Here is a 25,340-nt window from a genome sequence, read left to right as displayed (position 1 = left end):
TGACAGATGTTCTGTCATGACTTGCGTTTGCATTTTTGACATTTGAATACGATTGATGACAGTCCGAATTTGTAATTTCAAAGTGTTTTCATTTCTCAATAAACTAAATTAAAATAAATAAATCATGGCTACTCTTGAAGATGTTTCTATTTGGGAAGATGGAGAGGAAGCATTAGGTGAAGAGGTTTTACGAATGTCCACTGATGAAATAGTTAGCCGGACACGTTTACTAGACAATGAAATTAAAATAATGAAGAGTGAAGTTATGAGAATCAATCATGAATTACAAGCCCAAAATGAGAAAATAAAGGAGAATACTGAGAAAATTAAAGTGAACAAAACCTTACCGTACTTGGTGTCCAATGTAATAGAACTGTTAGATGTGGATCCCCAAGAGGAAGAGGAAGATGGTGCAGTTGTTGATCTGGACTCACAAAGAAAAGGAAAATGTGCTGTTGTTAAAACTTCCACTAGACAAACCTACTTTTTACCAGTGATAGGTAAATTAAATCTTTATTCAGTTAAACTAAAAGTACATTTCATTTGTAAAACGTTATTTTCTTTGTAGCATTTTCTAAATATAATTTAATGTAAAACGAAATTCTTCTTGTAGTGCCGTTTCGGATGTTGGCGACCATCATGGCAATCTGTACTAAGCACACTGTTGCTCGGAAAAGATTTGTAGTTGTTGTGTTGAATCATGTATGTACTTACATAGATTTTTCAACCAGGAAATTCTTCACCTTCGTGGTCTTCATTCGCCTATTCTTCTTCTACTTTTCTACTCTTCTACAGGTCGCCTTCTACTTTTCTCTGTAAAATTAGTTGCATTTTCTCTGTAAAATTAGTTGTTGTTTTCTATACATATACAACAGTATAGGAAAGATATACTTAACATCAAGTAACCAATTTTTATGGGTATTGATAAATCATGATATTTGAATATTAGCCATTTTTTAAAATGTAGATCTTGCTTTCTCTATTCTACTTTTGATTTCTAGGTAAAGTTCCTAATTTTAATTGATGTTCATACCAAGATAGGTGTTTGTTTTTACTCTATTTGTTGACCATCTAATTCGTCCAAATTGCTGTTCCTTCCTAGAGATCATCATAAATATATTTTGTTTTCTTTTAATGTTTAGTGAAAGTCCTTCTGACTTACTTATGTGATCCTATTCATTAACTCCTGGGGGGGGGGGGCTTCAGAACTGTCAGCAAATATCAATGTGCCATCTGTGTATCTTATGTTATTGATACATTTTCCGTGAATTCAAATTCCGACATTAACATCATTTAAATGAGAATTAACTACAAGAATTGGAGATACTCCAATAGACATTTGGTCAAAATTTTGGACATTTTTTTTTTATTTTTAAACAAAAGGAATAGTTTTAACACATTCACGGATACGCTTCACATGTAGCCACATCTTCTTATGGAGTAAGTGACTTCATATGCAGTTGTGTCCGTGAATGTGTTAACTTATTCAAACTTGCATTTTGGGTCTATATTCTCACATGGAAACCAAAACATCAAATAAAGTAGGTTTAGTTTGACAATTATAGACAATTCCCTTTCTAAACAAAAGAGGAAAAAAATTATCTTTTAGGTCAGAATGCAGAATTCTTGGTAACAATCTCTTGCCTGAGCTTTTTACAATTTATAAAGCAAGCAGGCCGATAAATAGCGAACATGGGAGAATCTACAATTTGCATTCATCACCTGTCCGCTTCTCTAGATAAAAATCCAACAGAATTCTGCATCCTTAGTAATCAAATATGAGTAAAATAAACTAAGGAAAGACAGCTTTTAGATATAATTTGATTCAAGGGCCACCACCATCGGTTGACATATTGCACTATGAGTGCAAGAGTATCGCAACTCAAAAAAACTAAATGTGGAGATAATGAATGTTTTAGTTTGGCTCAAATTTTTATCTTTTTTTTACATCAACTGTATTAATGATAGAATGGTATTGTGAATTAAAACAATACATTTAGAGTGACTCATTTTAGTTAGTGTTTTTAAAATAATAACATAATATACTGATAATGATATATTTGAAGTTAAGATAATCTTGCACCGGAGTAACAATACGGGGATTTTTGCAGTTACTCGAGCACATCAGATTATATATGGGGAGAAACCTGGTACCCTGCAGATGTACCTTTACCATATATTGGCTCTTAACACAAGGGCGTTCGTTAAGGGGGCCCGAAAAAAAAATTATATCCTTAAAAATACTCGAAATTGTCAGATTAAGATAAGGTAAGTTTATTTCAAAAATTTGACGACTTGATCGGGCGTAAGGAAATGATACAAAATATGACCCCCCACGGAGAGGGGTGGGGGTAATTTTATATACAAATCTCGCGATATTTCGAAAAAATAAACATCAGATCGAAAAACTGCAAAATATACTTATTCAGTATTTTTGAAAAATCTATCGAATGGTATTAAACAGGACCCCCGCAGCGGTGGGGTCGGGGGTTACAAATGGAAAGTCCCCACCAAAATGGAAAATTTTACTTAAGTTTTTTTGGTTTTAGGACCTAAGGTCGTTATTCGTAAGTGGGTGTAATACTATCACATCTTGATATAAGATACCCAAATTTATTACCGCGTTTGGCAATTAGATGTAAGACTATCATATTTCCAATGTGATAGTCTTGCACAAAAAGAATAAGCCTTATATGCGAATACTTTAGTATCTTAACTTGGGAATTATACCATGAAAATTAATTTGTTTGTTAAAATAGTTTTGCCCTCATATAAAGTGCTATTAATGAAACATTTTCCCTGATTATCTCAAAAAAAATTTTTTTTACTTACGATAGTATTGCACTCATAGTGCGATATGTCTCTTTTTTTTAGAGTCTTCAGAACCACCTATGGTGTACCCTGAAGCAACCTAAATCTGGCTGTCTTCATCATCATCAATGGTGCTACAGCCCTATAAAAGAGCCTCGACCTTCCCAAGTCTATTACGCCAGTCAGTCCTATCCATTGCCAACCGTTGCCAGTTTGCTCTGACTATTTTTCTCCCATCCTCATCTACAAAATCCTTCCATCTAAGTTTTGGCCTACCCCTATTTCTACTTCCCACAGGTTGTGACATAAGGATTCTTCTAGGAGGGTTGTTATGCTTTGATCTTGCTAGATGTCCTGCCCATCTTAGTCTTCCTATTCTTATAAGAGATACTATGTCTTTACCACCAAATACATGTTTATATCTGTGGTATACCTCGTAGTTGTACCTCCTCCTCCAAATACCATTCTCACAGATGCCACCTAATATTCCTCCGAGGATCCTTCGTTCAAATATAAGCAGAAGGTTTTCATCTGCCTTGGAGATGGTCCATGCCTCCGATCCATATGTCAACACTGGTTGTATAAGGGTTTTGTATATGGTTATTTTTGTTTTTGGCTTAAGTTTCTGCTTCTCATATGTCTACTCAGTGCAAAATAGCATTTGTTCGCTAGGATTATCCTTCGCTTGATTTCTTCCATCATGACGTTCTCCTTGGTGATCAGGGATCCTAAGTATGTGAATTTGTCCACCACTTCAAAGGTAGAGTCGTCAACAGTGAATTGGTGGCGGATGTTTTTGGCTCTATTGTTGGATGTTGATGCCATCATCTTAGTTTTCTCCTCGTTTACTTTCAGGCCAATATTTTTTGAGGCATTTGAGAAGGTGGTATACATTTTTTCTAGTTTGCATATTGCGTGTTGTGCGGTCAACTAGGTCCACGTCATCTGCATAGTGCATATGCCAAAATTTGGGATGATTTATTAGAAATATTTCCTCTGTTGTCTATTCGGGCATCTCTGACCGCCTTTTCTGGCTGTCTTACTAAGCAAAATAATAAAGAATTATTTGCTGCTGGACGCTTTAGCGACCTCTATCTAAACAAAAGAGAAAAAATAACCTTTCTCTTTTGTTTAGATAGATGTCGTTAACACCAGCAGCAAATAGTTCTTTATTATTTTGCTTAGTGAGCCAGCCAGATTTAGTTCTCTTCAGAGTACACCACAGGCAATTCTGAAGAGTCTAAAAAGAAGAAACACATATCAACTGATGGTAGTGGTCCCTGAATCGAATTAAATCTAAAGCTGTCTTTCCCTAATTCCCTTTCTTTAGTATAAAAATTTAAATCAATCAAAAATAATTGATAATTACATAAACAACTATGTTACAGGTCTGGTGGACGAGGAGAAGTTAAAGCCAGGTGATTTGGTAGGAGTAAACAAAGATTCATACCTTATTTTGGAAACATTACCTGCTGAATATGATGCCAGAGTTAAAGCTATGGAAGTAGATGAAAGACCAACTGAACAGTATTCAGACATTGGAGGTCTAGATAAACAAATCCAAGAATTAATTGAAGCTGTTGTTTTACCTATGACTCACAAAGATAAATTTGTTAATTTGGGTATACATCCACCAAAAGGTTAGATCTTTAATCTCAATAATATTCTCTTGAATTAGACTACATTTGAAAAACATAAAGAATACCTACTAATTTGTTTGCTTTGTTTACTTTTATTCACTATTCACAAAAAGTATCGTATAATTTTTGGAAACAGAAAAAACCAAGTTTAGATAATAATAATTTTTAATTTTTAGCAGAATGTTATAATACTTGTCTATCATCTCCTTGTGAGCGGCCGTGGAGTAACGGCATAATCACTGGCCTCATACGCCATTTTTTTCATTTTCATTTCCAATAATGACACGAGCATTATTTATGTTTCAGTATCTTTATTAGTCCCAATCACTGCAGCAGTGGAGCTATGTTTTTATTTTCACAGTGCCAGTAGATAGCGCATAAATCGATTAATTTTCAATATTTTTTTATGAAAATTGTTTTACATAAATATACTTCTTTTTATAATAAATGCTCATGCAAATTTTCATAATAATAGCTACAGTACTTTTTATTTTAAAAATTCACAAAAAAATTATATGAATTTCTCACTTTTACACTAGGATAGCCCCTTAATGCCAAATTGTTTTGTCTCCCTATATTCTTTAATTCAAATTTTTGCTGCACTGTGTTGTCTCTTTCTTCTTCTTCTTCAGTTTATTGGCCTCCACCTACTTGGGTATTTGGCCAGCTTATCGTCTCGGAACAAGGGAAATATCCCTTATTCACTTACAATTTGGAGTTAGTACATTGTACAATTTGTTTCTTCTTCTTCTTCATCTTTTTCTTCTTCTTCTTTAGTTAACTAGAAATTTTGGTTGGTGTGGGACAAACATGACAAGATAAAAAAAAATTTCACGCTAGGGGCAACCTCTCTTTCCTTGTCTAAAGGCTGTATGACACTATGCATTTTCTTGTATCATTTCTAATATCGTTTCTGATATGTCAAAAAAATGTATAGTGTCATACACAGATACAAGAAACGATATCAGAAACGATACAAGAATTTGTGTCAGGCACAGATTCTTGTACAATAACTGCGCCAATTTCTGCGCAAAGAGCAAAAACGTAAAACCTGCTGGTAAAACTTCTAAATGTCATAATGGCGGCTGAAAATGAGATCATATGATTTATGTCTTGATGAACTTATTTGTGTTTTGTAGGTATTATTTATAAATATTTTATTGATACTTAATATACCGTTTGGTATGGACTACTGTTCTACTAATAACCATATATTTAGAATAACTTTGGGTTTCATATTGCATAATTTTTTAATAGAGGAAAATACAAATAGTTCCAATTTGGATCAAACTGAAGATAATTATAATGCAAATATTTTAGCACAAATATCAAAACAAAATAAAAAACACAAATAATCAACAGTCAACGTAAAAATTCTAGTTATTATAACATTAAAATATTTGTTTTTAAAAGTTTATAAATTTTATAAAATCTTTAAAATCAGCTGTAGACGCAGTACTACCATACCAATGTAACGTGACAGGGTGACAAACAAAATTTCGACCAATCACGTGCCGAATTTCATACAGTTTTCGATACAAGAACTTGCATAGTGTCATACAGGGCACAAATGTACGTACAAGAAATGATACAAGAAAATGTATACAAGAAACGATATCAGAAACGATATTAGAAATGATACAAGAAAATGCATAGTGTCATACAGCCTTAAGGGGGCAACTGTCTATCAATACACAATCTTCTTTTTCTTCTTTGATTTAGGAGAAATTTTGAGTTGGCATGGGACAAATACAAAAACTTAACTTTTTTTTTCAACGACATTAAATTTTTTTTCTCTCAAGGGCAACTGCCGACTACTACACAATCTTATTCTTCTACTTCTTTTTTAGTTTACTGGCAATTTTGAGTTGGCATGGGACAAATTCAACAAAGACACAAACTTTGCTCTCAGGAGCAACTGCCGACCATTACACAATCTTATTCTTCTACTTTTTTTTTGAGTTTACTGGCAATTTTGAGTTGGCATGGGACAAATATAACAAGACACAAACTTTTTTCTCTCAGGGGTAACTGCCGATCATTACACAATCTTATTCTTCTATAACTTATTTACAGTCAATTTTGAGTTGGCATGGAATAAATACAACAAAGGCACAAACTTCTCTTATACAGGGCAACACCTGACCATTACACAATCCCATGTTGTTGCCTCAGATAGGTATAGTGAAAGACCCAGGTGATTACAGAATGTTTATATAGAAACAAAAGATTATATTATTCGGTTATACGAATTATATTTTCACGTGTACTTTTGACATATTTTTCAAATTATTTATAATATATTCATTTATGTTATTAATTTATTTTCAATATTTTACTTTCCTCATAACTTAATTTTGTGTATATTCAAAAAATGTATTAAAAGTTTAATAAGAACCAACTGCGGTTTATAAAGAAGGGTTGTAAGGGATATGGGTGTTGGACACCCATTTTTAGCTAATTCATTATATAAATCAAAATTTTGCACAGTATTAATAGGGCATTCAAGAATCACATGTTGTAAATCTGCTAATTGACCACATTCACAATAAGGATGTTCTACTATCCCCATTTTAAATAGGTGATTTGGAACCAAACAGTGACCTGTACGCATTCTGATAATAGTTGTTATATGTCTTCTATCTATGTAAGGAACATTGAGATACCAAGGACTATTTTTGAAAACTGGTTGTAGCTGTTGATACCAAATACCTTTATATTTAAAAGATTCCTTCCACTCTTTTTTAAATTCATCCCAGTACTTTTTTTTAAAAAAGGGAAAATAGTCATCTTTCTCCACCTTTATGTTTACTGGAAAATTGAGACAACGACCTACATTAGCAAGTGAATCAGCTTTAATATTTCCTAATACTCCGGAATGCCCTGGGATCCATGCAATGATAATATCTAAATTAATATTTTTTGCTTCTAATATAAGTCTTTTTGTCATTCCTGAACAACCATTTACTACCTTTAAAGTTTTGTTATTAATTTTCTGGATAGCACTTTGAGAATCTGTAAAAATGATAGCTTTGTTAATATTTTTTTCTATGCAAATTGATACTGCTTTATTTATTGCGATTATTTCAGCATTACAAATTTGAATATGGCTAAATAACTTGGCCGAAAAATTATACTCTAAGGATGGGATATGTACACTCATACCTGAAGTATTTAATATGGGATCCACTGAACCATCAGTGTAAATCCATGTATATGTATGATATTTTTCACAAAATTCCTTATAAAACTTTTGTTGACTATAAATTTCTGTTTTGGTAACTTTAGATGATATAATATTGACTGGTTCTACAAGATATTTTAATTCTATTTTATAAATAGGATTTATTTCTGATTGTTTAATATTTATAATTTCATTTTGGGAATTAATGTTTGCTTCTATTAAATATGGATATTGTCTATATTTCCAATAGCCAATATTTGATTTACAATAATTTGTAATATTATTAATTATTTCCTCTAATGGATTACCCTTTAGTTCTTTAATTTTAAGTAACATTTTCATAGAAAGAATTTTTCTTCTATATTCTAGAGACATTTCACCACATTCAGATAATAATGCATTTGTAGGAGTTGAACGCATACAACCAGTAACAATTCTTAAAGCTTGAAATTGTATGGAATCCAATTTTTTTAAAACCGTTTTGTTTCCAGGTGTTAAGATACTACCAGCATAGTCTAGATGTGATCTCACTAAACCTTTATAAATGGTTATTAGGGTCTTAGGATCCGATCCCCACCAGGTTCCACATAATGCTCTCATTATATTAAGCCCCTTCTCCGATTTATTGCAAGTATTCTGAATGAACTCTGACCAGTTTAAAGACCCAGTTAAATTAGCCCCTAAGTATTTAACTGATTCCGACCAGTGAATTATATTATTATTATACATAATATAAGGAATATATTTGTAACTTTTCCTTTTTCTGAACAATACAGCTGATGATTTATTAATAGAAATTTGTAAATTATGCTCAGTTACCCAAGCATGAATCTTTTTTAAAGTATCATTTATCTCTGTTATTAGTTTATTTGGATCTTCACCTACTATTGTCATAACTATATCATCTGCATATTGAATTAATTGAGCCCTACCTAATGGAATTTGGTGAATATTTTTGGTATAGATGTTAAATAATGTGGGGCTTAGTGGGGATCCCTGCGCTAAACCTAAATTGGATACCTTTGGGCCAATTATATTATTCTTACAATCTTTAATAAAAATTTCCCTATTATTTAAAAATGCAAAAATAAGATTTACTAAATCGATCGGAATATTCATCTCTATTAGTTTTTCATACATCAAATATATATTAACATTATCATAAGCTGCTTTGATATCCAAAAATACTGCAATTAACTGATTAACAATTAAGTGATTAACTTTTTATTCTTACTAAAGGCTTCCAATACTTTATGTGTTAGTAGATTTACTGCCTCCATACTTCCTTTTCCTCTTCTAAAACCTATCTGTAATTTAGGCAGTAATCTATTGCGCTCTATAAACCACTCTAACCTATTTTTTATAAGATTTTCTATTATTTTTCCCACACATGATGACAATGCAATAGGTCTATAATTCTCCCACAATCCTATATTTTTTAGTGGTTTTAATATAGGTATTATTAATATTTGTTTCCACTGATATGGAATAGTCTCTGTTAATAAAAGTTTATTATAAAACTTTAAAAGTAATGACAAAGCAATATTAGGAAGATTTTTGATCATTGAGTAGGAAATTTTATCTAAACCAGAGGCTTTATCCTTTTTTATGTTTAAAATGTTTTGTATCTCTGCCATAGAGAATGGTTCAGTAATTACTGTTGAAGGGAGAATATTAAAGCTAGGATCTATATTAGTGATTGACATATTATCTAATATTTGTAATGCTACAGTTGGATTTGGTAATTTATTTGTATTACTCGAATTTTGATTATTTTTAAATTTTTTAACGGTTTTCCAAACTTTACTAAGTAGGAGTATCCCTGTTAATAGAAGAGCAGAATTCTCTAAAACTATCCTTTTTCTTGCGTTTTAAATTCCTTTTGACATATGCTTTTATTTTTTTATACTCTATATAATTCTCTATGGTTGAATTACTTTGATAATTCTTGATGCCATTCCTTCTTAAGCATATTAATTCATCACACTCTGCATCCCACCAGGGATTACTTTTTGTAGTGGATGTTCTAGTTTTATAAAAAGGAATAGTTTTAGAAACCGCATCATTAATAATATTAATTAACTCTTTATAATCTACCTCATCCCTACAATTATTTACTAATGAGTTTTCTATATACTGATAATATTGACCCCAGTTAGCCCTTTTGTAATTTCTTTCATTAGAGATTTTTAGTTGGCTAACATTATTTAAATTTTGTTGATTTATATTAATTTTGCAAATCGTTGGAAAATGATCGTTACCTCCAGTATCCTCATATACTTCCCATACACTATTCATAGCTAATACAGCAGACGAAATGGTCAGATCCACTGCGGATTTTGACCTGGTTGACCCAATCTTGTAGGTGTACCATCATTAAGCACTACTAAATTTTCCTCTTCAATAATTTTTATTAAAATTTTACCATTTATATCAGAATGATTACTTCCCCACAGTGGATGATGGCCATTCAGATCTCCCATGATTATGAATGGATGGTGAAGAGAATGTAGTACCTCTTTAAAACCATTTTCCTGTATCTTAATGCCAGATGGGTTATATACATTCAGAATCTGTATATAATATTCTTCTAAGAGAATACCAATGGATTGAAAATTTTTATGAGACCTTGAATTATCTATGTTAGTTCTGCTATGTATAATTTTTGATTTTATTAAAGTTGCAATTCCCCCATAATTATCATTACCGATCATCTCTATGTATTATATAGTTATTAATGGTAAAATAAAAATCTGGTTTCAGCCAGGTTTCATTTAATATAATTATGTCCGGGTCAATTTCTTTGATAAAAATTAACAAGCTATCTCTATTACTATTAACACTGTGCAAATTCCATTGTAAAATTGATAATTTACAGTTACTAATATTCTGAGTCATCGTCATCATTTATTTTATTTAAGGTGTTTAAATTTGTAACATTATTTAGCCGGGTCATAAAACTTAAAACATGAGATCTATCAGAATCTTCTAGCTTTCTTGCTAGATTTATTATATCGTCTAACATATTAGAGTGGTCCCTATCAATCCGATATGAGTCCAGTCGCTGAGAAGTCATTCCCCTACTAGATCCTTCTATAGAATCAGAAACGTGATATGTATTATTTGTACTTGTTCCTATTATTGGAGATGTATTATATAATCTGCCGTTTGGACTTATTAAACATTCTTGATAGGATTTTTTATCATATGTTTGTTTTATATCTGTATTTTTTCTTTTTTTGTTATTACTTACTGTCTCCCTGTATGTACTTTTCTTACGACTCACGTCAATGTTATGTATGCCCCTTCTCTGATTAATAGCTACCTCGTTATCTTCAGATCTAATATTTTTTAATGCAGGAAAATCCTGTTTGTATTTTACAAATTCTTGTTTTTTATTTATTTTAGGAAAGAATTCTGATGCTTCATAAAATGATAAATTATCTAGTGGCATATATTCCCTAATATTTTTTTGTCTTTTATACTCTGGACAGCTCCTGTTTGTGCTATTATGCTCATTACTATCACAATGTATACATTTAATGAAACAAATTATGGACCCCCTCTCATGTTCTGAAGAACCGCAATTTAAGCATTTACTTTTGTTACTTTTACAGATTTTTTTTACGTGACCATAATTTAAACAATTATAACATTGAACAACCGGTAATATATAAGGAAGAACCCTATGTTCTATGCCACAAATATATATACTTTTTGGTAAAGTAGTTCCCGAGAAGGTGATACTTATGGTACCTGTAGGTATATATTCAGCCTCTATATTTTTAGTAGTGATCGCATTATTTTCTAATGAACTTTCCTGGTTAGATGTGGTGATTCTATTGGAATTCTTTTTTTTTCGTACTTAATCTTCTAGCTTCAATAATTTTACAATTATCAATTTTTGTTTCAGAATATTTGACAATCATTTAATCTGTAAAACTCTTATCGATAAATCTTACTACCCCCTTACAGGTAACATTTTTATATGGAATAAATAAATCATAACCCTTCTTTATAACCGCTGCATTCTTTAAAAATTTATTGGCTTCTGAACTAGTTATAAATTCCACACTAATTCGATTTTTACCTTTTTTATTAATTTTTTTAATAGAATTTAATTGAAGATCAAAAATTTGTCGTGCAATAGCCAAGTAATTATAATTTCCTATTTTTGTCAGTATTGCTGGAAATGTATACTTCATACGGACCTTTATCTTTATAACCATATTCAGAAACCTTTTGTAAAGGTTTTTTAAGTGGTTTTTCAGTATTTATCTCACCACGTGAGGTTAAATTTTCAGATTCCATCTTTTCGCCTAGATTATAAGATATTTTTTAATTTGATTTTCAAGTTTGTCTAACGGGGGAGGTCCCCCGCTAGTTTCTGCCATAGTGGAAACCCCCTTAAACCCCTTAGTTAGTAGAAACTTTTACTTTTACGTACTTCAAATTCAATTAAGTAATTTATAATTTATGTAAGAGAAAGAATAAGTTAAATTTAGGATGTATTAATACTGAATATTTACCGTTTACACACTCTGTAATAACTTAACCCTCCACCAACCTTTTTTTTCCTTTCTCTGGTAGATGGACGTTGAACAACTCCAAAACTGACCTCCAAATAACTCCAGAAGTGTTAATATTACTGAAAAAGTATAAAAACTTTCTTCCGATAATGAAAACTTGGCAGTTCAATTTGAATTTTTTTGACAATCCGTGTTGTCTCTTTTGTTTGACATTATGGATTGCTTTTGTCTTCTTAATTGTTGCATAGATTCCTAAAATGTGTCTTTTCTTCTGTATTAGCATTCTATGTTGTGTACAGTTTGAGCCAATAGAGAATAAGTTAATATGTTTTTATCATACAGTACGTAAATCGTTCAGCTGGACATAGGGAACATACATTGTACATATTTAGATACATAAATACATACATTGTATTATACGCTGTGAGCTCGTATGTAGAGGGGATATTTACAAATTCGCGAGCGCCAGTAGTGGCAAGTCTGTAAACGTTTACCGGAAATTTGACATAAATGTCAAAGTGATTAATTTAAAATTAAAATTAAAAACATTAATTATAAAAAATATTAGCTGTGGTATATATTTTTACCTTAAATATACTTACGTTTTAAATACTGAATTTAAGTTTTTTTAATGTTCCGTAATATGTAATTGTAATTAATCTAAAAATCTTAGCGCCATCTACACGATAATTGTGAAAGTATCCGAAGTAAGAATTCATATTTTATCAATAAAACGTCAAAATGATTAGCAAAATCTCAAAAAAATCGATTACAATTTAATTACTTTTTTGCGTTGTAAATGTTAAGCGATGACAATTAAATAATAAATTTAAAAATTACCGGTGAAAGTTGAATTAGTAATCCGCTAGGAGCGCCACCAGCGAAGCTCAGAGCGTATATTGAGATAATTGTGGCAATTGAGCTCTCTCGATGACAAATATGGTTGTTAGCATTAACCTCAAAATTAACAACTCATTTCGATTGACACAAATAAACTTCAAAATATTTATGACAGTGTAGTAGCTAAATATTTTTGGCCTAAGGAAATGGGAAAACGGTTTAGTTTTGAAATTATTTTTTAAATGAAAAATATTTTAAAAATTAAAGTAAAATTATTAACTCATTAATCATAAACTTTGTTTTTGATTTATTTATGGACAGCCTTGCTTCAAAACTCACTCATTCTATTCGGTCTAACAGCTCTATTGCACCAAAAACTCGTAGGTAGCCTACTCAAACAAAAGCTCCAACTAACACAGGTTAGCGCAGTTTCCACAATTCTCTCAATGTATATTCCCTATGTCCAGCTGTACGATTTACGTACTGTATATTGAATATTGTTAACTTCAGTCTACTTCTTACTCTCTATTGTTATTTAGATAATAGTGATCTTAGTCAATCAGACATACTATTTAGACATTGTTTTTCAATTCTGATACATTAGATCTCATCAGTGACCAACTTACATATTTTATATTACAAGGAAAATAATGAAATTTTTACTTTTAGTTTAATACTTACTTTGATGATAAGTTACAAGTAATTGTACATTTGTACTTTTTTCAGATACTCCTAAGCAGTTAACATATTTATTCTATATTGCTGTATGTTAGCATATTCCTTATGGTTTTGTATATCCTTATTTTTTCAGGTGTGTTGTTATATGGTCCCCCTGGTACAGGAAAGACTCTTTTGGCCAGAGCTTGTGCTGCACAAACCAAATCAACATTTTTGAAATTGGCTGGTCCTCAACTCGTTCAAATGTTCATTGGAGATGGTGCCAAACTTGTCAGAGATGCTTTTGCTCTTGCCAAAGAGAAGGCACCAGCTATAATATTCATTGATGAATTAGATGCTATCGGTACCAAAAGATTTGATTCTGAGAAAGCTGGAGACAGAGAAGTCCAGCGTACTATGTTAGAACTTCTTAACCAGTTGGATGGATTCAGTTCAACAGCTGATATTAAGGTAAACATTTTTGGTATATTTTATCAATTATTTATAATAGTTATAAAAGGTCTTGAGAACAATAATAATAATATCAAAAGAAGCATACATGCATAGTAGGGTGGAACGAAAGGATAGGAAAAAAATTTTTTTTTTTCAAAGAACTTTCTAATAGCACTCGAACGTTGCCTTATCATGTCTACAATAAAACTACAAAATATTTTTGTTCTAGGTTTACATCTTGAGGTGCCGCAAGAGCTTTAAAAAGATAGGTTTTTAACAAAAAAATACAGAAAATTTCAAGTATTTTATATATTTAACCTGGTGCCATAGCTAACATTTCTTAGTCAAATATTGTTTCTAATAACAGTTGACATTGCTATCATTGCTATATGTACACATTGTTATAAGATTTCTTTAGTTACAATATTCATCTTGATACCTACTTAAATAAATTGGTTTTTTGTCTCAAACTTGGGCATAATCTTTTGGGAAGCAATGTGTGCTCTAACAAAGCCATTTTTGCTTTAAGACCATATACATTAAGAGATGACTCAGTCACGAGCTTTATGACTTTTTTCACTGCCTGCGTATGACATGGAAAACACGGAAAATCCACACACTGCACCTGACAACTAGGGTCTCTTGCTTCACTTAGGTATATACTTTTTAAGTCCTCGTCAGTTATGTTTTGTCATAGTAATTATTGCTCAATAATTTCTTGTTCCGTCCAGTTAATTATATCAATGTAGTCATTGGTATTAAAGTTAAGCTTCGGGATAACAAACTTCCTTACACCATTTATGAGTTCCGATCTTGCTTTTAAAAGTCGCAGGAGACCTAGCTCCCTTTTCTCTTGTCACATAACATGGAGAGAAGCACATTTTCTGGGTGAAAGAAGTAACCATTCCTTTGAATTACTGGATCAATTATTTGGAGATATTCTTCTAAAAGATAACGTGAAAATTTGATGAGTCTTAATAGATGTTTTAATCCATTTACACAAAATGGTTTCAGTTTGACATCAAACCAAACTGGAGCATACACCTTAATCACATACCCACATAGTTAAGTTTTCAGATTATTTGAAGGATTCTCTGTTGCAACATATACCTAACCAAAGAAAGCGATTGGTCAACGTAAGCCATCGTTAATAAGAAAAACATACACCACTGGAGATTGCTTTGCACACTTCAAGTAAATATTTTTGATCTGTGCTTATATCACCCTTAATCTCTAGAATAGGGAGGTTGTTTTGTATGGGAGCGAAATTAACCACAGGATGCTGGTTACAGATATCAAATTCTTTGCCTAAAAGCCCTCCAAATTCATTAGAGCCTTTAGTTTTTCCATCCAATGTGCAAAACAAATGACGCAAAGACAATTCATTGGAATAGAACAAACAAATCAGCCACTTCAGCGGCTTATTTAGTTTTTTTTTATTAAAGCAATTACACCATTGTTAACACTGCTGTTAGTGACAGTTCCATCACATCCGACAGCTGTTATATTGTAAATGTTCAAAGGATTTTCACCTTGAAAATGTTCCATTATGCTATCTTTTATAGCTTCATCTGTTCCGGAAGCAGGAGTTATATGCCCTAGGACGGTTGATCCAGGTTCATCTACTATTGAAATGTGCTCTTCTGCCATAGTTAGAATGTTAATTTATATTAAGGAATGAAATAAATATTTACTATGAAATATTTCTTCAAATGTGGAATTCAAGTTCAAACTTTGCTAGTTTTAGTAAAAATATATATTGGATTGTTGTAAGTTAAAACTAAAATTATCTTGAAAGAGTAGTTCTAGAGTGTGTATTTATCATTTAAAATAGGAATTAAGATATTACAATAGCTATTTTTTACCAAACCAAAATCATTAAAATTCGCAAAATTTAACTAAAAATTCTAACTTTCAACCCTTTTGCGGCACCTCTAAAAATATTTTGTTTGGAAAAATATTTTATTTGTGGCTTAACAATGGCTATAGGCAACTTTCTATCACTATTACACATTGAAATTATAAAAACGTTTTTTTCGTTCCACCCTAATGCATAGCATGATGGCACATATCAACAAAAAATATCGTATTATCAATACAAAATTTAAACCAAAGAAGTCACTGGGTTGAGTTGATAGTGCCATTATACAGATGCGCTAAGAATAATAACAAAACAAAAGGAAGTATATAGAAGAAATATCTAAAAAAACTTAATTATTTCAAAATCTACCTTGCTTGTGAAACCTGGATGGCAAAAATCTAATTAAAGATTAAAAAAAAAAGGAATTATTGTAAACAGGGTTTTTAAAGCAAAGCTGACATATTTACATTCTAGGTAAAAAACATTCAAAATTAGAGGGAAATAAACATTTTTTGCCCATTATGTATCATAAAAATTGATTGCTTCTTCCACAATGATAAAAAGCTGTTTAAAATATTATCTTTAATTTTTAAGAATGTTTAATTAGTATGTAATTTATTTTTTATATTTTCCTTCATTGTTTTGTTGAGGATAGGTAGAGATCCCAATTTTAATCAAACGAAATATGTTCAACGATTGTAAACAACGATTTTAGTTGTTAAAGGTGTTCAAAATTTATCTACTCGTTCCATATTAACAGTATATGTATTTTTTTTTTCATTTTATTAAGTGCAAATTTACAATCTACTCCAATTACAACACAGAGTATTTAGCAAATAGTAGCAAAGTCTTGAATCCTGGCATGCTTTGGGCACCATCCATCGATGATTCTCCAATACACCTAATCAGTTAGGTCCTCTGGCCATGTCCTTTTCAGTCTTCTTCCCACAAGTGGCGGCTGGTAGAGTTGTTGAATAGTTTGACTTTCATGGGCGAAATTTCTTTCTTGGGCTTTGTTTGCCTGTAGTTTAATAGCATCTTCGATGAATGGTATCCGAATGTCATTATGGATAGTTATATTGGAAACGTACCATGGTGCACTTGCTATCATGCGCAGCGTCTTTGATTGAAAAGTTTGCAGTATTTTAGTGTTGCTCGGTTTGCTGCAGCCCCATAACTCTATACCATAACTCCATATCGGCTTTAGTATTGTAGCGTGATTAGTGTAATTACTTCTAATTACAATAAAACTAGCGGTTCGTAATTTATATACGACTTTATTTATATAAGTTACAGACGAATTTATCTTATACACTAAACTTATTTACAAAATATGCCCGTATTTATACCCAGTTGTTATTCTGGAACAATCGACTCCCATCTCGAGCTATCGGCTTGTTCCGCCTACGTGACGTACCTTCCAGAATTCTCCGGCGAGGCCTAGCACATCCGATTACGTCATTCTCGAGGTGTTTACTGTTATACGGGGATCGGCCAAGATTTCTCTTCCGCTACACTGCTCCCCTCTTAAGATCTGAGCGTCTCGATCAGCAACTCTAAATGAAGGCCCAGGATGGCGGAATCTACACGACTCTCCAGCTCTGCATACACCCTTCAAGAAGAAATAACAGTCTACTGTCTTTGAAGGGTACGACATCTTCGGGTTCATGCAACACACAGTGATTTGTACACCAGTTCCTCTGAAGACCACTTCAAGCATGCTTCTCACAATCTTCCAATCCAGATTTTCTACTGCATGGCCTATTTTTGGTAAAGCCAAATTTTTGATGTCATAATTACACACGATTTTCTTCAAATTAGTTAGAGCACGCCATATGTTCTCGTAGCTTGGCGTGTCCGTATAAGACTTTCTGGTCACCATATACAGCAAAGATCGAGGACCATCTTCCAATCGCAGTACTCTTCCAATTTTAGGCTGCTGATTTCTTAACTCGTCCAGGCGGCCGAACTTTCTATTGAATACGGACGATATTCCTTTAGTCATCTCGAGGTCTTGGGCAACACAGTGGGCCAGAGAGACGTTTTCTGGAACACCAAACAGATCTTGCTGAACTTCTGTGGTCACGCCGAATCTAGCACTCTTTCTCGCTGCGTAATTTGACATAAATTGATTAAAACTTGGCTGTGCGACATCTTTCATCTCCTGTTGGAGGACTCGTGCTTCTTCTGTTTCATTTGAGCCAGCATATGGTGCAAGACGATTTATGTGAATAACTTTTGGTTTACCGTTTGGCAACTTCTTAATTCTATATATTACGTCATTTATTTTCTTCTTAACTTCATATGGACCTTCCCATTGTCTTTGCAGTTTAGGACATAAGCCTCGACGACGTTGCGGATTATAAAGCTAGACAAGATCACCTACTTCGAAGCTTTCATTCTTGCATCGAGAATCATATTGATCTTTCATTCTGTCACTGGCTATCTGGATGTGTTGTCGGGCAAGTTCATGAATGTTGTTCATTCGTAATTTCAGGCGGTCAACGTAGTCTTCGCCTGCAACATGTTCCTCGGAAGGTCCGCAGCCAAACTCTAGGTCGCAGGGCAACCGAACTTCACGACCCAACATCAGGCAGGTTGGTGTTTGACCTGTAGTTTCATTTACGGCCGAGCGGTAGGCCATCAGGAATAAATGAATGTGTTGGTCCCAATCTCGCTGATGTTCAGATACAACTTTGGACAAGTGTTTACCCATCGTTCGGTTCATCCTCTCGACCATCCCATCTGATTGAGGATGCAGGGGTGTTGTTCTGGTCTTATTGGCACCAATCAATTTACAAACGTTTTGGAAAAGAGCTGACTCAAAGTTTCGCCCTTGGTCGGAGTGGATCTCCAAGGGAACACCAAATCGGCTAAAGAATTCTTTAACAAGTACCTCTGCAACGGTAGCAGCTTCTTGATTTGGTAATGCATAGGCCTCAGTCCATTTTGTAAAATAATCCATGGCTACCAGGATGTATTTATTTCCAGCATCGGTTTCTGGAAATGGACCTGCAATGTCGATAGCTACTCTTTCCATAGGACTTCCAACATTGTACTGTCTGATGGGTGCTCTCTTTTTACCAACCGGACCATTACCGGATGCACACAGTTCACATTTTCGGCACCATCTTCTTACATCATCTTTACAGTTCACCCAATAGAACCGTTCTCGAACCTTTTGCAGAGTCTTCGTAATACCAAAGTGTCCACCTGATGTACCGTCATGCAACTGACGCAATACTTCTGACACTTTACTTTTAGGTACAATTAACTGAAGCTTAGATTCTGTACCATCATCGTTCTCAAAGGTTCTGTACAGAAGATCATCTTTTAGTACCAGGCAATTCCATTGGCTCCAGTAGGCCTTGACTTCTGGACTACATGCACTAATGTTCTGCCAACTAGGTCTCTCACCTTGCCGCATCCAATCCAATACTCTTTTTATACATGGATCATCTTCTTGGGCGTCTTGTAACTGTTGGGGCTGCCATTGCTCATTAATTACGGTGGTTCGTCTCACGGGGCAAAATCGTTCCTCTAATTTGGCACAGTGATTACAATTCGCACTGCATGGTCGTCTCGAAAGGGCATCAGCATTTGAGTGAACTCTTCCGGCCCTGTGTTCTATCTCGTAATCATATTCTTGTAATCGTTCTAACCATCTTGCCATCTGGCCCTCTGGATTACGGAATTGTATGAGCCATTTTAGAGCAGCGTGATCGGTGCGAAGAAGGAACTTTCTGCCATACAAGTATTTATGGAAATGTTCGCAAGCCTTCACTACACCCAGCAGTTCTCTTCTGGTAACGCAATAGTTTCTTTCCGGTTTCGACAGGACTTTGCTGAAATAAGCGATGACTTTTTCCTGTCCGTCCTGGATTTGGGAGAGAACAGCTCCTATAGCACTGTTGCTAGCATCGGTATCCAAAACAAATTTTCCTGCCTGTCCCGGGTAGCTTAATATCGGTGCACTGATCAGAGCCATTTGTAGTTGTTCGAAAGCTTTTTGGCACTCTTCACTCCATGTATATTCTTTGCCCTCCTCCGTCAACTTTGTTAGGGGCTTGGAGATATTGGCAAATCCTTTGACAAATCGTCGGTAATATGTACATAGGCCAAGGAAACTTCTAATTTCATGTTTATCTTTTGGTACTGGCCAATCTTTAATTGCATCAATCTTTTCAGGATCAGCTGTTACACCATTACTCGATACAATATGTCCTAAGTACTTAACTTCTCGTCGAAACATGTGACATTTCTTCGGACTTAACTTCAAGTTCGCTGCCCTCAATCGTTGAAAGACGTCTATTAGATTCTTGGCATGTTCATCAAAGGACCTTCCAACCACATTTACATCATCCAAGTAAACCAGGCATGTTTTCCATGTTAGACCTCTTAAAACGGCCTCCATTAATCTTTCAAATGTGGCAGGGGCATTACATAAACCAAACGGCATAGCCGTGAACTGCCAAAGCCCTGATCCTATCGAAAATGCGGTTTTCTCCCGATCAGCTGGCTCCATGTCTACTTGCCAATATCCACTTTTTAAATCGAGTGTGGAAAACCAACGAGAACCGGAGAGAGTATCCAATGTATCGTCTATTCTGGGCAAAGGATAACTATCTTTTTTTGTTATCGCATTGAGCTGGCGGTAGTCGATACAAAAACGCGTTGAACCATCTTTCTTCTTTACCAGAACTACTGGTGATGTCCATGGACTGTTCGATGGTTCAATTACTCCTTGTTTGTCCATATCCTTGATAATCTCTTCGGCCTCATCTCTTTTCGCAAATGGAAGTCGTCTAGGCCGTTGTCTGATTGGCTGAGCGTCTCCGGTATTTATTTTATGCGTTACTATGCTTATTTTGCCCTTATCCTTCTTATCAATAGCAAAAACATCTTGATACTCTATCAGCATAGACCTTACTTTTTCCGTTCGTTCATAGTCAAGGTCTTGGCATCTTTCAATGATCATCTCGACAAGGTCTTTTGGATACTTTGACTTTGATGATTTCTCATTGGTATTCATAGAGCAAATTGAAGCCACGGGAACACACTGTCCGATCAAAGCTCCTCTACTTAACTTAATAGCAGTTTCCCTTAAATTCATAACTCTTACAGGGATGACATCTCGAACTTTTACCAAAGTTTTCGCCGTTAGGAACTCGACATTTTCTACATCTTCGACCATCCTTAAACTTCCCTCTCGGCAGTGTCCATCAAGCATGGTCATCAGAATTTTCTCACTATTACCGGGTATGGTTACGTCGCATGTAGTTAGTAAGCGGATGACATCTTCTTTGTCGTCGTGAAAGGGCAACTCTTCACAGTTGATCCTGAGAACTCCATTTTGAACATCCAATATTGCCCCCACTTTTCGTAGTACGTCCATCCCCAATATGAACTCGTCGGAGATCTCGGCAATTAATACTTGATGTTCAACTGTGGTCTGGCCAATGGATACTGACATATTAGCCTCGCCATATGTATTAATTCGCTCACCAGTTGCTGTTCTAAGCTTTACTGTTGCAGGTGATAATTTATTATGGTCTCGTACTACATCTGGACGTGCGATAGTTCTCGTTGCACCTGTATCCACCAAAAATGATCTACATCTATTATTGATACGACCTTCGATGTATAAGTTGTGGATTCCACCGGAGGACGTAAGGTTGACAGTTACTATGGGGGCTCTAGTTCTCGAGGTCGGCAGTTGCCCCTTGGTGTCGACCCGCTCTAGTTTTCCGACGGCTGTACGATCTTCTTACAATTACGTCGAATGTGGCCTACGTCTCCGCAATTCCAACATCTAGGCTCGCGTCTCTTTGGCATCTGATTACTCAATACTCTCCGTATCATTTCCTCCAGACGTTCATCGTTGTGTTCGTCACTTTCTTCAATGGTTCTTACTCTATGGCTTCGTGAAGTTTGACTAGCCGTTTCGTGTTCCAATGCAATAGCAAGTGCTTCATCTAAAACTTTCGGTCTTGCTAGTCGTAAAGCTTTCTGTAGTTCACTATCTTTCAGCCCATTGACAAAGGTATCTACCGCAATTTCTTCTAAAACGCTGTCTGGCACCTCCGGATAAGCCAACCGCACCACACGAGCCACATCTGCTTCAAATTCTTGCAGATTCTCACTTGCTCGTTGACTTCTATTTCTCAGTTGTGCTTTGTATACTTGTTGTAGATGGGCATCTCCATAGCGTTTTTCTAGACGAGTGAACAAGGTCTGGTAACATTTTTCTTGACCCTTAGGAATTGATCTTAATATATCTGCAGCATCACCTCGCAAAGCAGCAGTCAAGGAAACAGCCTTTTCTTGTTCGGTCCAATGGTTGGCGGTCGCAATAGCTTCGAATTGTCTAAGGTATATGGACCAAGAGGACTTCCCATCGAATGGTGGTAATTTAAATCTCATATGATGCGATGTTTCGTCTCTCGGTGTTTCATCCTTCACTACAAGATCTAAAGCTACTGCATTAACTGATGGTTGTACTTTTGTATCAGTTATCATGCTCTCTAGTTGTTTGATCTTCTCTTCTAGCATTTCTTTATTGTCGTCTACACTTTTCTGTATCTTATCGAATGTTCTGGAAACTTCTTCAAATTTCTCGTCGGTCTGTCTACAAACGTCTTTTATTACTTGAGAAACACTTTCAAATTTCTCATCGCTTTTTCTAGAAGTTTCATCGATCTTTTGAGAAATGGTTTCGAATTTCTCATTGTTTTTTTTACTAACTTCTTCAAGTTTCTCGTCGCTTTTTCTAGAAGTTTCATCGATCTTTTGAGAAACACTTTCAAATTTCTCGTTGCTTATCTTAGAAGTATCATCAATCGTTTCAGAAACAGTTTTTAATTTCGATAAGATTGCTTGTTCTGCTGACTGGAAGTGGAACGTCTCTGGATCATCTCCGTTCTTCGTTAGGACTTCCTCGAGTCGTGCTTGTAGGACTATCTTGAGCCCACTGCTGTCCAGATCCCGTTCCTCTAGCTGTTCACGGAGCTGTTTTACTGTAAGTTCTCGTAGCAACATCTTTGGTCGGCACACACGTACTTTCCAAAATGTCTTTTAAAAGTCTTTCCGAATACCGAACAATCAACGCACTTTAACTATTCCCGACGAATAAAGTCCAAAAGTCTTTTAAAGTCTTTCCGAATACCGAACAATTAACGCACTCCGGTTATTCCCGACGAATAAAGTTCAAAAGTCTTTTAAAGTCTCTCTGTAATCCACTTATTTATATCGCACTAAGTTTACCGAACACCGACACCAACTGTAACGTGACTAGTGTAATTACTTCTAATTACAATAAAACTAGCGGTTCGTAATTTATATACGACTTTATTTATATAAGTTACAGACGAATTTATCTTATACACTAAACTTATTTACAAAATATGCCCGTATTTATACCCAGTTGTTATTCTGGAACAATCGACTCCCATCTCGAGCTATCGGCTTGTTCCGCCTACGTGACGTACCTTCCAGAATTCTCCGGCGAGGCCTAGCACATCCGATTACGTCATTCTCGAGGTGTTTACTGTTATACGTGGATCGGCCAAGATTTCTCTTCCGCTACAGTATCATTTTGTATAATAATACTTTGTTTTCTAATGATAACTGGGATCTTTTACCTAGCAGCCAATACATTTGTCTGACTTTTAAATTTAGTTGAGCTTTATTGGTTTTGATATGGTTCTTCCATGTCAGCTTTCGGTCCAAATGGAGTCCCAGGTACTTGACATCTGATTTTAAGGGGATAGGAATGTTGTTAATATGAACCTGTGGACAGTCGATCCTTCTTGTTGTGAACGTAATTTGTGAAGACTTTTCCCCGTTTACTTTAATCTTCCATTTTGTTAACCATGTTTGAAGTGAATTTAAATAGTTTTGCAGTTTGTTAGAAGCTCTATCTGGGTTATCGTCTGATGTAAGGATTCCTGTATCGTAGGCAAATGTGACCATAGTAATGTCATGATCAGCAGGTATATCAGCAGTGTAAAGGAGATAAAGGAAGGGACCGAGGACACTACCTTGAGGTACTCCGGATTGTATAGGATGATATTTGGAAAGTGAGGTATTTACTTTGATTTGGAAAAATAGCTCGCTCAGATATGATTTTAATGTCAGGTATATTTCATTAGGCATATTCTTTTTCACTTTATACAACAGGCCTTTATGCCACACCTTATCAAATGCCTTTTCCACATCAAGGAATACTGCCGCACACATTTTCTTTCCCTTTAAAGTTTCTTTTATATAATTTACAATCCTATGGCACTGCTGTATTATTAAAATCACTTTATCACTTTTTCTCTTTTCTTGATTATTAGTTTTTATTGAATAGTATATAAATTATTGTAATCACTGAATACATAGATAGTGAAAAAATAATCATATTAATAATTAAATTAATGAATAATTTACGCGATTATACAAGTAACTGTTATCCAAAAATATTCAAAAACTGAACGAAATATCCATCTCTATATGTCTGGTGATAACATCGCTCTCAAGTATATTGTTTACATCATCTAGTGCATAGCTTATGCGAATAAACTGTAGTAATTTTGTTGTATACACAATCATATTTAATTTTGCTTTACAGGTTATAGCTGCTACCAATCGTGTAGATATATTGGATCCTGCTCTACTCCGTTCTGGTAGATTAGATCGTAAAATAGAGTTCCCTCACCCCAATGAGGAAGCGAGAGCTAGAATCATGCAAATTCATTCAAGAAAAATGACAGTCAATCCTGATGTCAACTTTGAGGAATTAGCAAGATCAACAGATGACTTCAATGGAGCTCAATGTAAAGCAGTCTGTGTTGAGGCAGGTATGATAGCCCTAAGAAGGAGTGCTACAGCTGTAACTCATGAAGATTATATGGATGCAATTATGGAAGTTCAAGCTAAGAAGAAGGCAAATCTTAATTATTATGCTTAATTTTGTAGTTTTTTATAAAGATAATTTATAGGTATTTTGTGTTTGATTGTTTCAAATTTAAATTTTTTTATTCTATTCATTTTAATAAATATATGAGATAAAACATCCTGTGGTGGAAACTCATTATGTTCACCATTGGCTGCACGTTTGATAGCTGTTCATTTATCTGTCATATATTTGGTGATTGAACAGTGATAAAGTCTTCATTGCTTTTTTGGCTAGATAGGACATAATGCAATAGGAAAAAGTGTAAAAATAGAAAAAACAAAAATAGATAACCATTTGAAAGAGAAGATAGGTGAGCATGGCTAGGCGAAGGAAATGACAGAGGTGAACTCTCACAGCGTGAACTTTTCACAGAGGTGAAAATGTTCTAAGCAGAATTCCGCACTAAGCTACACAGTAAGACAAT

The 25,340-nt window shown here is 34.3% G+C and overlaps 1 protein-coding gene across 1 annotated transcript; it reads left to right on the top strand.

The window, feature by feature from the left end:
* Positions 1 to 29: 29 nt before the first annotated feature.
* LOC126880411 (26S proteasome regulatory subunit 6A-B) lies at positions 30 to 24,962 on the top strand. The gene is made up of 4 exons (XM_050644255.1): positions 30 to 500; positions 4,200 to 4,451; positions 13,816 to 14,132; positions 24,590 to 24,962. The coding sequence occupies exons 1-4, from the start codon at positions 125 to 127 to the stop codon at positions 24,926 to 24,928; spliced, it is 1,284 nt and encodes a 427-aa protein (XP_050500212.1). The 5' UTR covers positions 30 to 124; the 3' UTR covers positions 24,929 to 24,962.
* Positions 24,963 to 25,340: the final 378 nt, after the last annotated feature.

This window comes from Diabrotica virgifera, chromosome 2 (assembly GCF_917563875.1).
Source record: "Diabrotica virgifera virgifera chromosome 2, PGI_DIABVI_V3a".
Lineage (NCBI taxonomy): Eukaryota > Metazoa > Arthropoda > Insecta > Coleoptera > Chrysomelidae > Diabrotica > Diabrotica virgifera.
This window is presented reverse-complemented; position numbering and strand designations above follow the sequence as displayed.